The sequence below is a fragment of the Abramis brama genome (genome assembly GCF_963993115.1).
Source record: "Abramis brama genome assembly, chromosome: 21".
NCBI lineage: Eukaryota > Metazoa > Chordata > Actinopteri > Cypriniformes > Leuciscidae > Abramis > Abramis brama.
In genome coordinates, this window is record NC_139983.1 from 29,673,825 (window position 1) to 29,692,049 (window position 18,225).

At 37.7% G+C, this 18,225-nt stretch overlaps 1 protein-coding gene across 3 annotated transcripts in view; it reads left to right on the plus strand.

The window, feature by feature from the left end:
• Positions 1-257: 257 nt before the first annotated feature.
• slc35f4 (solute carrier family 35 member F4) overlaps positions 258-18,225 on the plus strand; it is a 31,468-nt gene continuing 13,500 nt past the window's right edge. For 2 of the 3 annotated variants that reach the window (XM_084096007.1, XM_084096008.1), the window contains exon 1: positions 258-659. In XM_084096007.1, coding sequence (XP_083952133.1) covers positions 389-659 — 271 coding nt within the window. In that variant the 5' untranslated portion in view covers positions 258-388. Of the gene's footprint in view, positions 660-15,355; positions 15,484-18,225 lie in introns of those variants that run through there. The other variant, XM_084096009.1, reaches the window with a different exon arrangement.

Below are 18,225 nucleotides of genomic sequence, written 5' to 3' on the forward strand. Positions count from 1 at the left end.
TTAACCAAAAAAAAAAGCATTTTAAAGTCGTTAAAAACAGACAAATTCCGTTACTAAAGTTGTATCTAAAAATGTATTTACCACAATAATAAAACGATGATAACTGAAAGTAACGATTGGTTTTTATGGAGCTGTTCATTGAAACGAACCGATTCACTAAGTGAATCGGACCTCCAGTGTTTACTATCATCTGTTCGGAGCAGCGTGACGCCCCCTGCTGTCTGATGCACGAAAGTAAACGCGCTGGGCAAGTTTCACACAACAACCCTGAGATACTCCTCAAAGAAACGTGTGCTGGAATTTGACTCGGGTGATGCTCTCAACAGCGGGTTTCGTATGGTTATCGCTTGTTACATGAAAGCTGCCATTTTGCCCGTTCAGAGGTAAAATGAGCAGCACGGACATCCAGGATTCGGGAGAGGAGCCCTGCTTTCGCCTGGAGACCCTACCGGGCAAGAGCCCACACCTACCAGGCAAGAGCCCGCGCCTACCAGGCAAGAGCCCGCACCTAACGTTACCGGGCAAGGCGTCTCCGCAGGTGAACAGCCGCTGGGATCAAGCGCCTCAAGTGACGGCCAACGGGCTCCATGACATTGAGGATCGGATTTTACGAATTACAGGCTATTATGGCTATAACCCCGGGTACTCCAGCCACAAAAGTAAGTGTTTAAATACACACGCAATAAAAAATGTAGCCTTTGTAATGGTGTCGAGACCAAGTCTGTTCACTGTGGTGGCCTTGGACGATGAATTTATACGATGTGAATGTGGAGAAAACACATGCTGTGTGTCTCATCTTGCTTTGTTCACAAGTTGTGCGTGCTGCATACATAAATCTGATCAACACATGAATTTAGTCGGCAAAACTTTCTAAGTTTTAGAATAGGATGGAATGTAGAATAGCCTAATACAGAATAGGATGGGGTGAAATAACAGGATATAATACAGTATCGGTCAAAAGTTTGGAAACATTCCTATTTTTAATGTTTTTGAAAGAAGTCTCTTATGCTCATCAAGCCTGCATTTATTTGATCAATAATACAGAAAAAACGCAATATTGTGAAATATTATTACAATTTTAAATAATGGTTTTCTTTTGAATATACTATATATAATTTATTTATGTGATGCAAAGCTGTGTTTTCAGCATCATTACTCCAGTCTTCAGTGTCACATGATCCTTCAGAAATCATTTTAATATGCTGATCTGATATTTAGTTATTATCAGTGTTGGAATCAGTTGTGCTGCTTAATGTTTTTTTTGTTTTTTTTTGGAACCTGTGGTATTTTTTTCAGAATTCATTGATGAATAAAAAGTTTAAAAGAACAGCATTTATTCAAAATAGAAATCTTTTCTAAAAATAGAAATCTTTACCATCACTTTTTTTCACTTTTCTTTCAGAAAAAAAAGAAAGAATTTTTTTTTTGAACGGTAGTGTATATTTTTACTAAAGATTTATATTTTAAATAAATGCTGTTCATTTTTTTTACTTTTTATTCATCAAATAATCCTGAAAAAGTATCACAGGTTATTTAAAAAATATATATTAAGCAGCACAACTGTTTCTAAAATTTATAATAAAATCAAATATATATATTATAATCAAATCAGCATATAATGATTTCTGAAGGATCATGTGACACTGATGACTGGAGTAATGATGCTGAAAATTCAGCTTTGCATCACATAGATAAATTATATTTTAAAGTATATTCAAACAGAAAACCATTATTTTAAATTGTTATAATATTTCACAATATTACAGTTTTTCTGTATTTTTGATCAAATAAATGCAGGCTTGATGAACATAAGAGACTTCTTTCAAAAACATTAAAGATAGTAATGTTTCCAAACTTTTGACTGATACTGAACATAATATGAAGGAATAAAAATATAAAGAATAGGGGGAAATTAGATTTGAGAAATCAGATTGAAAACTAAAATGTAATATATATATAACGATAAAAGATATAATAATAAAATGCCACTTTGCTTTACATAGTTTAGATCCATCAGTGACAAAATATAAATATCTTACAAATTTCTGCAGCCAATTGTGTTGTAGGCTAAATACATTTTTATTGGCTTATGTTTTATGAATGAATTTTGTTATAATATAAAATAAAGCAAATCATATAGCATACTCATATATGCATTGATAATAAGCCATTGTGCAAACAAGTAAACAAGAAATCACAAGCAATATATAAAGCAAGAAGTGTGATCTGACAGAACACAACAGTAGTAGACACTGATTTACTGAACACCTTTTAAAATGACAATGTGAATGGAGTAGAGTGATGATTGGATCCTAATTATAGGTCTCTGTGCCTTTCCTGAATTTCAATACCCTCAGTCTAGTGTAATGCAATCGAAAGAGTCTTGACAAGGACAGATTTAAGGTTCTGCTTTTGTTAGCAGCATGCAGGATTTAAATGAAATACATGAGCAGTGGTGTAGTGGCCTGTGTCCCTGGTGTGCCGTTATTACACTGGTGCAGTATGTAAGTACATGAATCATGTGTAATGCATTTGTGTGTGATGAAGTCCCTGAGGATGATGGATGGTGACGATAAATCTGTACTGTATTCATCTTTGCCACTCGCACATCACACATAACGGGCTGTGCCAAATATGCCAATTAAAACAACAACAAACAAAAAAAAATTTTTATTGAAATGCCTTTTCAAATGAAGACAAACAAAAAAAGTTATATATAGTTAAAAGCTAGAAAATACTGTGATCAGCCAAATATACCCCGAAAAGATTTTTTTATGCAAAGGTGCCACATTGAAATGTTTCCTCTGAGACTATGTTTTAAGACCTGACTCAACACCAGTGTTGGGGAAAGTTACTCTGGTAGCGCTTTATTTTACAGTCCTGTTCCCCATGTACATATTATGTACTTATTATATTAATTACAGTAACTTGGTTATAATTAGGTACTAACCCTGAACTTACCCTTAAACCTAACCTTAACCCATTTAGTTGCCTTATATTACCAGTACTTTCTTAAGTACACTGTAAGTACACATAAGTGCACATGCTGTAAAATAAAGTACAGCCGTTACTTTAAAAAAATAATGTGTTACAATATTTGCATTACTCCCTGAAAAGTAACTAATTTCTTTACTTAGTTACTTTTTATAGAAAGTAATGTGTTACATTATTTTTGCATTTATTTTATTTTTTAGCTTTTTCTCAAATGGGCTGAGCTTGCTTGTTAGTTTTTTAATAACAATAACAATAAATAAAAAAAAAATAATAAAAAAAAAAATATATATATATATATATATAATTTTGCCAAATGTAAAGGCCCTTTCACACCAAAAGTGAAATGGATAAGCCTCAGGCTGCAGGAAATACAAATTCAATCAATAAACAGGAAAACAAAGTAACTTGCATTACTCTATCCTCGATCCTCTGTATCATCATTTCACTTTTTCCTCCTCACTTTAGGACTTTTTGACAATGCAAGGCGCTCAAAGGATACAAAAGAGACACTGCACTCCTCCTTCCTACCTTTAGATGTCACTGCTGGACATTGTTATTTTGTTAATTAGGTGTACTAAATGCTCAGTGTATTTCGTTATGTTAGATTTGTTTTATTTTTGTTCTATATTATGAAAAATCCATAATCTCTGATGTGTCCTATTTAGCCACTTGTTATCAAAAAGTAAAAGCTTTAAAAAAAAAAATTAAAAAAAATCACACATTTTACCAGGGCTTAATTTGAGCAGGAACATGAACAAACATATCTATATCTATATCTATATCTATATCTATATCTATATCTATATCTATATCTTGGGGGAACTTGTGATGGAGCCCATTGCTTTGGAGAGAGTTATTTGTGTTGTTGGACATAATTTTATTAAATGCTGTGAGGAGACGCAGAAGAACTGATGAAATATGGGGCCTTAAACAGCTGCTATGCTCATACGCCGGTGTTGTGCCTAATTTTGACTCCCTTCCACATTATTACCACCCTAGTTGAGGCCGCTCCCTGATTGGTTATTCCTAACCCCGCCCCCCTTCCATAATCATATACCTACTGAGGACTTTTATGGGGTGGTGCGGGGTAATAATCTGGCAGGGGGAAGAATTTGGCACAACATTGGTAGGTAGGCTCTGCAAAATGACTAGAGTTTAAAATTCTGAATTCCATATAAATGTCAAGGGCTATGTTTGCTGTATGTTATTTATTTATTTTTGACTGTACTAAAGCACAAAAATACCATAATATGTTTGCAGAGATTTAGAAAACATGCTATGTTCACATGCTTCTTTCTCTCGAGAAACAATGCTACAGCCAGTTATTCTACTTTGAAATGTGTGTTCCTTGTCGTACTGGTAATGTCTGTTTTTGTTTTGGTCTGTGTGATCCCGCCCACTGCCAGTTTACCCAATAGTATTTTGACACCCTGGGTTGCCAGTCGGCAGAAAACACTGTGATGGAAGCCACGGAAGCCAGCAAACGAACTGGATCAGAGATTGCAGATTCTACTGGACCTAAAAAGCCTCAGCGTCCATCTAAAAAGCTCTAGGACCAGAGGCATATTAAAACGCGGATACCTGAACTAATCAACTTACAGTGTAAGGCTCGTTGCCTTCCATTGTCCATGGCACTCGTTCCTGTTGCATGTCCTCATTCTGGCAACCCGCGTGAGCGTGAGTCTGAGGAGGATGGGGCGGGAGAAAAAACCCTCTCAAATATTTTGAATTTGGACCGCAGTACCCATTTCAAACACTAGCTGTAAATCTAACATATTGCACCTTTAATGCAGAATGCCATGCCATGGTGTTTTTACATGTACAACTGGTCACAAGTTCTCACAACACATCATAAGTATGCGGAAAAAACGGTTTCTTAACGCGCATTTGAACGAACACAAAACTCAAGATCATCTGAGTCTAAAGCATTACATTTCTATGTTAATTTTTAGAGTATATTCGCTTGTCCGTTTCCATCATAGACTATAAAAAAATATGGACGACGCACCTTCACTCTCTTTCATTTTAGAGAAGTGAAGCCGCCGATGTCCAAATATGGCGCTGACATCTTGTAGCCGGAGTCTGTGCAGTAGTGAACATGAGGTAGAGCCGCGATATCAAGGTCCCGTCCACACTCCTGCAGAATCAGTTAGTATGCAGTTTACTGCTGAACAACTCATTATGTCGGAGTGAAATAAGCAGTCGTGGAAATATAGAAATTAAAGTTAAAGCTCCAATCTCCTCCCGAAAATCCTGAAAAAGTCCATTGGTGCCTCAGTGACTACTTTGCTCAGAGAAGCTGTCAATCTCAGCTGTCAATCATGACGTCACACCTGTTTTTATAGTATAAAATAGCTAACTAAAATCAAACTTATTTTAAAAACGAACACTTGAACTACCTAAAATGACAGAAACCATCTTTGGAAAAAAACATTTTGATGTGTAATTAATTTGATTGTTTAGTTTGTCTCACGTCCCTTTAGATTACATGGAGAGGGCGGGGCTTATGACCTATACTACATCTGCGACTTGTGTGGCACACTTCTTATGCGCATTTTCAAAATGCACATCAAAATAGTTGGATGGAAAACCGACCTTTCCCTTTCTCTACCCCACTTACTTGCCCGAAACACTAAAATTTTGCTAATTGCCCAAAAAAACGCTTTAAACCCATTTTGCATTAGAGCACGAAAGAATCATCCAGCATAGCTTTGTCAGAAACAGTCTGTTGGTGTCATCTGTTGTCTTCTGACCTCTCATACATGGAGATGCCCGAGTCAGTGATCATCTAAATGTATCTGCACGGCCGCTCTGACTGCAGACCACCTCGCCTAAGAGAGCTATTTTTAGATACAAGTCTAATGGGACTCTTCTCATCTGCTTAGCCAGAGCGGCGCTGTTAACTGTGGGCTCACATGGGAGCTTTACAGACTTCAGAACGGACAGCTGACGCGAGTAATCGTCCTTGAATCACCTTAAAAAATTAAAAATAATGTTCACACTTCAAGTAAGTGTTATTTTAGTGGCAATTTAGTCTCATTTTGTTTTTCTAAATATGTCTATACAGTATTTCTTTTTTTAAATTAAGTTTTTTTTTTACTTCAGTTACTATTTGGTAACACTTCACATTAAGGTTCCATTAAATATTAAAAATTAGGAGACTTTAAAATAGCATTATAGGGGCACTTTATTATTTAATGCATTAACTAACATTAACTAATACATTTGTTACATACTAACAGCAATACATTTGTTACAGTATTTATTCGTCTTTGTGAATGTTTCATTGTTAGTTCATGTTAGCTCAAGTTCATTTAAACCTTACTAATTATTAAAACTATTTCTAATTAAGGTTAGTACACAGACCAATCAGAACACAGTTTAGAGATGATTCATAAATAGCTCTAGTATTGAATTCCTTTTTATTTAATAAAATGTTTGCATAATTTGTGTTATCCCTTGTTAATGCAAAGTCATCACAAAATGATAAGGATTTATGCTGATGTTGTCCAAACCCCCACTTTGCCTGGGGCCTTTCCAAACTTTTTGGACATCTCTGTAAACTTCTCTTACAGGCATTGAGATTTTCAGACATGTTACTAACTTTCCTGGGTCTGTGGAGGTGATCTTAAGCCATTATCATAAAACCTCTTAAAACCATTTTCAGTCTTAGTAAATCACTGATCAGGGATTGTTCATATGCTGCAAGATCAGCACAAAATTGGCTGAATGCTTTATACTTTGTGCACTCTTGTGCTGCCCCCATCTGGTCATTTGACATATATCTCTTCACTCGTTCATTGATTCAGGCTTATGTAGTGATGGTCCCACTGACACTGACAAATTGTGAATCATTTTACTGCATATTTTCATATTTTACTTCAGATGTGGCTGATTCTGAGAGTAGCTATTAATACGGATCATGGGGTAAATCTTGATCATGTGCACATTTGCTGCTACCAGGGTTCAGTTAGTGGTTAGCATTAGGGTTAGGGAATGACTATTTGGCCACAACGTATCATAAGGTTTGAGTTCAGAGAGGAGCTGCAACCCCTTTGCCTGGACACAAGGTGTCACTCCTCTCTTTTTACAGTGGTTGAACAGATGTATAATATACTGTACCTGTAGAAAGCTAACTGTTATTCCTACACTCTCAGAAAAAAAAGTACAAAAGCTGTCACTGTAACGGTACCTTTTCAAAAGGTACACCTTTGTACCTAAAGAGTGCATTTAAGTCCCTCAAAGGTACATATTGGTACCAAACGTGTACATATTAGTACCTAAATGGTACATATTAGATCACTTTTGAAGGGTACTGTCCCAGTAACAGCTTTTGTACCTTTTTTTCTGAGAGTGTATTTGTGCAGCCCTTAAAGAACCAATATAGACATGGCCAATTTTGCTCATGGGCACTTATTTACTTTTTTTGTGAGTCAATCACCTGAGCCATAAATATGATATATTATTTTTATATGGCATAGAAACAGTTTTTGCCTGCATGTGGCTGTAGTTACACCATCTACCAGCAGGGCTTATAGGTAGGGTAGACAATTTCAGAGAGGCTAGCAATAGCAGGCTAGCTTTGAAAGCATAAGACCCCGGCCGCCTCCCTTCAGAGAGAGTCTTCAAAGACACACATCCTCTTAAACAAATGAACACACACAGCGGAGTCTGCAGCGTCACGAGAGATGGCGTTAAATAAACCATGTCTCAAAGCACATTGCAATTATAATGAACGTAAACAACTCAGCTCTTTTACCACCTGACTGCTGCAGATTCATTTCGGCGTTGATGGTGTTGATAGCGTTGTAGAACGTAGCGGGTGGCATGAACGCAGCATTATCTTGTTGTTTTGTGCCGCTCGGTGACTGTCTGTCTGCAAGTGCGTGGAGGTATGGAAATACATATGTTGACAGGCAGGTAGGACCAAACGCAATGATTGGACGATAATTTTTTGGTCCTGAGACTTCCACAGAAGATATATGTACATGTTTTAATGTTTAGACTACTTCTATTATTAATTGCTATCAGATGTGAAGAGAGTTTCAACCAGTATAGCAACAAGTGTTTATAAAAAAAAATTGCCTACCCTGCCTTTAAAGGATAATTCCGGTATTTAGCACTTTGAGTCTCTTTTCTGGTTTGTTTTGGATGACTTTTTGACTTGGTTAGAATCGCCTTTGACCGCTTCAGAGTGGCTGGCTATGGGCATGCACGAACATGTCCTTAAAACAACCCTTAACGTTCATTTTAAAAACTGTGCAACTCACCAAGTGGTTAGTGGTGTTCGTTGATGTTCCAAAACAAGTAGCGTAGCGAAATACAGTTTCTGTCGTGTTTTATTTGGCATTTTGTAAAATCCCATTGATTTCTGTTGGAGGACTCATTGCTCGTTGATATTACTGCGCTTCAGACTCAAATATCGAGCGGAAGTTTATACGCGGTTGTGAGGTATCTGAAAAAATAGTTCCACTCTAGCAAATAACACGGATTGAAATCATACATTGCGCCGATATATTTGTTTTTAATCATCAACGAACACCACCACTTGGTGAGTTGCACAGTTTTGAAAACGAATGTTAAGGGTTGTTTTAAGGACATGTTCGTGCATGCCCGTAGCCAGCCACTCTGAAGCGGTCAAAGGCGATTCTAAACGAGTCAAAAAGTCGAGACAGGACCCATCATCAAAATTTCTGTGTCCACCACTCTAGTTCATCCAAAACAAACCAGAAAAGAGACTCAAAGTGCTAAATACCAGAATTATCCTTTAACTACTGAAACTAACCAGCTTAACATTGATCCCTAGATCCAATTCACTGGTTCAAACTGCAAGATGTTTTGATATCTTATTATCTGAAAATTTGTGATATATCCAGCTGCAGAACCACAGCGCTAGCGGTTTCAGAACAACAGAATGGAAATGGGGGCAGAGCTTATACAGTCTAAATAGAGTTGCGCTACCTATACATTTAATTTTATTTCATTTGACTGTAGTAGGTGATAATATTATATTTGTGTAATGTATGTGTTGTTACAAATAGTACTTAAAGACACATAGTAAGGACATTTATTTAATGTCAAATATACTGTAGTTATTCATATAAAATTCAAAATAAACATTTAATGCAAAGCCTCTATATGAAAACTAGTAAGACATTTGACAACAGAACAAGCATGAAAATTCAGTAAATTAGTTTAATGATCAATGTTAAAATGCCTTGATTATTAGGGCATAAAAAGTCATAATTATGAGATAAACAGTCAAATTATGAAACAAGTCATGATTATAAGATAAAAAGCCAAAATTATGAGATACTAAGTCTTAATTATGAGATAAACAATTATTTCATTAAAAAGTCAAACAATATTGTCGTAGTTATGACTTCGTATCTCATAAATAATTTCTACTTTTTGTCATAATTATCTCATAATGCTTTTTATCTCGTAACTGAGTGTCATCATTTTGACTTTATCAGATAATTACGACTTAGTATGTCATCATTGACTTTTTATCCCATGATTATGACATGATTTTAGAATCTCGTAAAATCAATGTTTTATGTCATAATTGACATTCTAATTATTATTATTTTTATGTGGCGAAAAATTTGCTTCCATAGTTGTTCACATATTTGTTAACAGGAAAGACCAGGTGGCGTCCAAACAGCGGAAGTCTGACCATTAGAATTTCTTTTTGAACTGAATTGATAAAGACAAGAAAGTATATATTTATGGAGATCACGCAGCTCCTCGGCTCTTGTAAGTCTTTTATGGGGTTTTGACCGATTGGTTATGAAGTGTGTGTAACACTCAGCGCGTGGGTGCACTATTCTACTCTTGTCTCGCACTCGTCTCGTAGAACGCAGCTAATAGACGTGCATAAAGGACGCAGCAGGTCTGTGGACAATGGTGGAAGAACATGGCACTGATCTAAATGACAAAGGTGCTGAATGGGGCCGCGGTGGCAATATCGAAGGTGGAACACAAGGGCCAGGCGTTGCTATGGCAGGGATGAGAGAGGAGGGGGGCGTTGGGACGAAACAACAAGCATCTCAAATGGCAGGTGTCCGTTTGAAAAAGACAGGTTGAAAATAAGACCTCTAGTGAGTATAGGTCCATGTGTGTGCTTTTTAGTTTCCGTACAGGAGTGCATGAATTCTGTCGCATAATGGAAGTATAGATTAGTGAGTGCAATATATTAATAATAAATCAGCAAGAGAAAAGTTAAGTCATTAAAAAAGCTGTGGTTTAATTTTCTCCTTGGCATCACAATTCACAAAATATATGCAGTCCTGACACAAAATCCATCATCAAGTATGTGTGAATATGTAATATAATCTTATACTTGAACTGCGGAAATATAATCTGTCTTTTAAGATTTCTCTCTCTATGCACTGCTGGGGTGTCTCTGGCGGTGAAGAGCTGTATGCATGTGCTGCAAACACAGGAAAGATATCGACACACATGATTGACGCTGGGAAGGAGACAAGAGGCCGTTTTTTAATGGATGTCAATGGAGGAGAGGCTTCACTACGCTGAATAAATCGCTTCTGTGAGGAAATAGCTACATTTAATACATTGACAGCCTGTCCGCTAATGTCTTCATTAGCAACATGTTCAACATCTTCAGCATGTTTGCTCTTAAACAGTAGTTTTGGATGCATCTATTTTTAGAGTTAACACTAAAAAAACTGCTCTTTGATAAGAGAAGTCATGGACAATTGCACAACAGGTATGATTCAGTTTACGGAAATTCAAGGCTGTCAAGGCTGTAATGTGATTGGTTATCAAGGCACACATGATCCAAGTTAGCCGTTACGCTTTCTCCAATGGTAGAGCCACGAATCCTTGTATCAATATAACCATCTCTATTTCATCCAAACCTTTCAACCAGTCTAAACACTTTTATCAGCATTTCTTCTTGCCCGTTGTGCGCCATGTTTGTTTACTTTAAAGTCACGTTTGACCACGAGAGATTTAGCAAATTTCCTGTGTTCACAGTCGGGACTCGGGTCGTTTGTGCGAACAAAACTCTGAACAAAACTGTGGTCTGTCACATTTTGAAAATCTGATAAGATTTTTACAAATCTTTTAGTGTAGGCCAGCCTTTAAACACCGAAAAAATTGCTGAAAATTCACCTTTGCCATGCATAAATTACATTTTAAAATAGATTAAAATAGAAATGCAGCCTTGATGACCATAACAAAAAAAACAACAACTACCAGCTCAAAACTTTAACGGTAGTGTTTAGACATGTTGTGTTTGTCTAACTGGAACATAGGCCTAATGCCATTACCTACACCTGGGGTTACTCTAATAGGACACCTGTGTGAACTGAAGGGGAGTTGACTTAATCCACACACTAAAAAGCACCCTGGGAGCAGTTATTACAAAAATGAGGAAAGTGAAGATAGCCCCAATAGAAAGTTTAGCATCATCTGTTTGCAGATGCAATGATGCAGACACAGAATGCAATAAAATCCACACATTTTAAATGTGGCTTAACTGTCCAAATGCTTCTGGGGGCCACATTTTTTTTTACGATCAACTCAGTTCAGTGTCATTTTGACATAGTGCCAGATCTTTTTGTCACTAATGGAACCATTTGTTTCAAACTGTAGTCAAATGTGTGATCAATTTCCTAGTCAGATTGTAGCAGTAGGTTATGTGTACTTGAGTTAACTGTAGTTGAGTGGGTGTATGTGGTTGTTGGTGTATGTTTTTATGTGTGTGTGCTATGTTATGTGGACCAGCAAATGGACTCCTTGAATAAGATTTCTTTATAAACATTATTAATTAATATAATAATATTAATATATAATTATTTAATTAAAATTGTATTTTTATTTATTTGAATATTATATATATATATATACACAAACACACACATTTATTTGTAATTAATATACATTCACTGGTCAGTTTATTAGGTACACCTTGCTAATACCACTTTGAAACACCCTTTTGTCTTCAGAACCGCCTTAATTCTTCATGGCACAGATTCAACAAGGTGCTGGAAACATTCCTCAGAGATTTTGGTCCATATTGACATGAGAGCATCACACAGTTGCTGCAGATTTGTCGGCTGCACATCCATGATGTTAATCTCCTGTTCCACCACATCCTAAAGATGCTCTAGAGGATCTGGTGATTGTGGAGATCTAGCCTGGCAAGCCAGACCTACATCAAGATGTTAGGTCTGGCAACTCACTATTGGCACAACTCAATCCGAGGGGCGGGATAAACAGTTGTCTTTTCAAATTTCAAGTCCTCCAGAGTCGCGGCCAAAGCCAATTCGAAAGACCGCTCTTCGCCAGCAGCAGCAGCCATTCTTTGTTTTCAAGTAGCAGGGAACCGTCGCAACTCTGTCGTCATTATGTTAAGCCCGCCCCACCTACTCTATACACGATGTGATTGGCCTGACTAGAGTTTGGTTTTTCCAGCTTGAAAGTCAACGGAGAGTTGCTAGACTACATTGGCTGCAAAATAAATTTTGCTGCCGCTAGGGTGCGTCTAGATTTCTAGGCTAGTGGAGGTCATTTGAATTTAGTGAACTCATTGTGTAAACAATAAACAATAAACATGGTGTGTTGCGAGCTACGGACGGGGCCTACGCCAAAGAACTTTATTGCTTGCTGGGCTGTTAATAAATGTATAATTGTCACAGTATTTATTCTCCCGAGTCTTTCTGGTAGAACTTAAATACAAACACAGATTACACTGATTAACAGAACACAGGTGAGACAGATGACGAAGATGACTAAACAGGTGAAACAACTGAACTGATAATGACGGTAACCATAGAAACAAAGGAGTGGCGGGAAAAGAACAATGGCAAACCGGAACAAATCAAAACACAAACGAGCACTGAGACGTGACACAAATACATTACTGTACGAATTTGATAAGATCATGCTAAATTTCGGACACTGTCAGAAAATTATTGCAGGCTATCTTTGGTTGCAAGACCATGACAACGGCCGTCGTTGAACCTCTCTCCCCGCACAACTTAGGACCGCAGTTTAGGAGCCACAACCACAGAAATCGCCACAATTGGTCATCTTTCATCTGGGACAGCCCAAAATTGGACAGTGTGTACTAGGCATTAAACACAATGGCAGCAAAGCACATTTCCTGGCAGCGTACAACCAGAGCTGCTGTTTGGTGACACGCTCTGAGCTTATCCGAGAAATATGACTCTTATTCAAAACTTGATGCAAATTTGCCAGTATAATGAGTGCTTGCTAAGCAAAGACGCTTCATTTGAGTTCAGGAGTATGCAGCGGACCTCAGTGCATTACTAGAGGCATTGCATGCTTGCGTGTGTGGTGTTAAACAAAGCCAAGATGAATGAATGAATGAGAGGCAGAAAGCTTTTTGTGTGTGTATACAGTATGTAAGGTTGTGTGACAATGGAAGAAGCAGATATAGGTGTGTGTGGGTGTATCGCTAATCGAGTGAATAGCTAGGGCCACAGGAACAAGCATCATCGAGACATATTAAATGCAATGCCATAAAAACCGCAGACAGGGGCAGCGTGTAATGGACACCGACCAGGCAGGCCTGCTAAAGGTCTACTCGATAATCAAATCGGTCTGTGATTTGAAGACTCCCTTTAGTCCGATAAAATCTCAGCACAGCACAGCTCACAGAATGAAATAACTTTTATGGGATAGTTCACAAAAAAAAAAAAAACAACTCTTATCATTTACTCACCATTATAACGTTTCAAACCTTTTTTTTATTTATGGAACACAAAATGAGATACTTTGTTGAATGTTTAAGCTGCTCTTTTCCATAAAGCAAAAGAATATGGTGACCACAAAGCCAACATGAATGTTTGGCATGGAAATTCGGTCTGATTTTCGCATATGATGATAATTCACTCTATGACAGTAGGTGGCGCTTCTGGACAAGCAGAAACACCATGGTTACTCCGGTACACAAATCACTGCACACATTTTAGTTTCTGATACCCACTTGAGAATAAAGGAATTCAAACCATATTTACATGTTTTCAAACAGAAAATCGTATTGGTTGCAGTGCAATTGAAAAGAGATTAGAGCAATCAATCACACTGACACATGCTAATTTTCAAGTCTGTTTGAGAAGATACATTAACAGCCATTTATTCTAATTAAAATGTTTATCACATAGAATTTTCACACTTAAAATTCATCTTTGTGTGAACAGGCAAACTCTCAAATCTTACTATGCTAACTAAAACTATGCTAGTTTTTATTTTAATTTCAGTTAGAAAAAAATGTTTTTAGCGTTCAGTTTAGTTCTCATAACCCTGGTCACTGCTTTTGTTGAATGTAAAAGAGCAGCTCTGACATTCTGCAACATTTTTCCTTTCGTATTCCACAGAAAAAAGAAAGTTGGAGTAGATATGGTCAGTGTATCCTTGCATAATACGAAAAAGAATCTTCAAAAATCTTTTTGTGTGTTTCACAAGAAATCTTTTTTTGTGTGTTTTTGTTCTATCCCAAAATCTGAAATTAACAGCACCGATCCCAGACTCCCACTTCCTGTCACTTTGTGTGATTAAGAGGAGAGATCGGATTCATCCAGGAACGCACAGAAATCAGAGACAGTACTTTTTATGGAGTCCCACAAGGCTCCGTACTCTGTTTTATTAGCATAACGCTACAGAGACTCAGACAGCAAGACAAGACCTCTGCTAAAGCGAGCAGTGAAGGGCCTTCAAGTGGAGCACAAGTGCTGATGAAGAAAGGAAAGGGCGTGATTGGGCAAGGAGAGAGAGCAAGAAAAAGACAAAAGCTACTTTTTTACTCTACTAAATCATCTTCATCATACTGCCTTTATTAAGCCACTGGATGCTGTATATATAGAACTGACTTGAAAAAAGGCAGATTGTAAAAGCAGAAAGAACGAAGGGTTGAAAGAGAAAAAGGGAAGAGGGACCAATGCAGCATAATTAGCCCGAGCTGCTTGGTTACCTTCCAAACAGAGCAAAGGATACTCTGAGCAGGAGAAGAGGCGGGGACAGAGAGAGAGAGAGAGAAAGAGAGAGAGAGATATGAAGGGGATGATTGCATTCCACACACACTTGAAGCCCAGTCTCCCTAGGAGACGCAGGATAGCAGCATGACACTGCAGCATCTACACTAGAGCGAAACTGTGCGATTTTATGTGTCACGTTGAGAGTGTGTGAGAGCCAGAGAGAAAGAGAAGTTCCGTTAGCAGAGAGAGCAAAGTAACAGCAGGAGAGCAGCAAAGTAAAAGATATCAAGAGGAACAAGAAAGAGACTGTGGGAGTGACAGGAGAGATGCGCGTGGGGATGAAGTGGGTTTGTCGGAGGAGTTGAGCCGTGCCGCTCACACGAACACACACACACACACACACACACACACACACATTTCCAAAAGCTCAGGAAAGAGGAGAGAATGAAGAAACACTCGGCCCGAGTGGCCCCTCTCAGCTCCTATAGCGCCCAGGTGCTCACCTGCCCCATCTCTGAAGGTAAAACGCAATGTTTGTGTGTTTCTGAATACTGAAAATCATCCCCAGAAATTAGCTAAATCTGAGAAAACCTTCCTTTGGAGATGTTCAGGGACAACCTTAAAGGTAAAACATTTTAAAAAATGTTTTTATTTTAAACCTTTTTTTAAAAAGTTTAAGTTTAGGACTAGTGTTAGAGTTTGGGTAATGGTTTAAGCTAGTAATTATAAGTCTGTGTATATTCTCATTTAGATGTTTGAGTCAGGAAAGATTGTGTATGTAAGAAAGGGAAAAAATAGACATGTACAAAATTGCAAGTTAGCATGGTGTGAAATGTGTCGAGTGTGTGTTTGTGTGTGTGTGTGTTCGGTTTCAGAGCTTTGTGTGTTTGCAACTAAGCAGAAAAGGAGCCACCTCAGCAGTTTATATCACATTTTCAGTATTAAATTACCTTTTATTTAATGATGTACGGTTTGTCAATTTAAGCATGATACAGGTTTCATGGTGCTGTGGGGTTTTCAGAGTAACACTTTACAATAAGGTCTCATTTGTTAACATTAGTTAATGGATTAACCAACTTTAACAGTAAGCTTCTCTTTTTTTTTTACAACATTTTATAATCTTTGTCAATGTTATTTAATAAAAATACAATTGTTCATGTTAGTTCATGTTATCTCTTCATAAATACCGTTAGGCTATAAAGGGACAAACAGGAGGCATTAGCCAGCAGTGATAATGTACTTTCGGTGTTTGTTTTCATTGTTAATCTACGTTTATGCTGTATAGAATTTCTGTAATTGTATGTGTTTCACTGAAAATGTGTTTGTGCTTCAGATTGTGTGAATCATGCTGTTTCTTGCCTGTGTGCTTGTGTTTGGTTAAGCGTTAAATAAACAGTCCAATCCTCAGGGATACTGTTCTAAAGATGTGGTTTTACCACAGAAGAGTCCATTAGGATGTCTAATGACTTTTCAGTTGTGTTTTGGTGTTGACTGTGGTTGAGGCCACATATAGCATGCAGCACAGTTGCATTATGGGATTGAGATGTTTCTGGTTGCAGGTTTTAAAACTTCCTGGTTGTGCCGTTATAAATATGAAGTAGTAGCTCAATTTACAATAATAACTGATGTTATAAAGATTTTGTTATCCAAATTTTGGTACATACTGGATTGCTCTCAGACAAGCTAATTGCTAATTGATTTTTATTAATTTCAATAAATGCCTATAAATTAAAGCTTCTGACTAATCCTACTACTTCTACAGGTTCAGATTTAGAGATAGTTCACCCAAAAATGAAAATTCTGTCATTAATTATTAACCCTCATGTCGTTCCAAACCATCTTTTTGATGAAATATGAGAACTTTCTGTCCCTCCATGGACATGATGAACAGATTTAATTTAGGCTTTTATTCACATATAAATGTAGCCTGGTTAAAACCAGACCATTCTCAGTAGTAACTGAGTTATGGTCTGGCAAAGCTCCATAGACAAATCATTTCGGACGTCGCTCAAATGCCTCTGGGCGCAGTTGGATAGACCTAAAACCAATCAGAGCGATCGTCATCGTGTAAAGCCATATGCTGCGTCCCAATTTTCCTAAGTTACACTACGCCATAAAAGTATGTACTCTTTTTGTGAAGAAAAGATATTTACTTTTGAATGTGTAGCAAAAAAGTAGGCAAGCTTTAGGACATACTACTTCGTCATCTTTATCGGACGGATCTGTCGCGTGCATCCTGTCACGTAAACTGCCCTGTCAATCATCGTGTCACAGTTAAAATCCTCTATTAAATCTAATTTAATTCCCTACCGTTTCGGAGAGAAATGTAGTAGCATGTTCATCTGCCAGTGGGTCTTTTATGGAGACTGTCCTCATGTGTTTGCAATTTGAATATAATAATGCATTTAAAAGTTGAACGGACGTCGCTCAAATGCCTCTGGGCGCAATTGGATAGACCTAAAACCAATCAGAGCAATCGTCATTGTGTAAAGCCCGCCTCAACGTTTCTGATTGGTGCCTCGATTTCGACGGATTAGAAATGGGCTTGAATGAGCTCTTTGCCAGACTACTTGCAGAGCAAATCTGAATTTGCCGGAAGTTGTCTGGGTTTTCCCAGGCTAATATAAATGCACAGATACCACATTTTTTCAGACCAAGGACTTACATTTGGGTACTAGCCGATACCAAATACCGATATGAGAACTTAATAATACCATACAGGTCTTCTAACAATGTTTTATTTTCATCAGATGTTTTTCACTTTCTGACTGTTACAAAGTAAATAGACAACTTGCATAATCAAATTGCTTGTGTTAAAGGAGCTATTTCTCACCCGTCACCCGTCCTCTTGACAATTTAGCAGAGCATAGTTTGCAGTCTTCTCTACTTTTATCATCATCGCTTATCTTAAAATATCTCCAAACGGCTGACATTACTCCTCCTCCGACTACCTGCTACCGGCTAATGTCTCGTTGCCATAAGGGGCCGTTCACATATCGCATTTTTTGCTTGTGCAAATTCGTTATTTCAGATGTAGGCACACGGTAAGCGTGCTCATAATAGAAGCAACTTGGTGCGGCACGCTCGTTTTTCCAGGCGTGCCTATGTTCATGGTTGCATAGCAACGACAGACGCCACGGGAGCGCAAGCGCTTGTGGAAAGAAGGAGAAAATGGTATCGGGTGCGGTTGTATTGGGGTAATTTTACGAGTACGAGTACATGAGCACAGTATTGGACCGACACCCGAGTACTGGTATCGGTA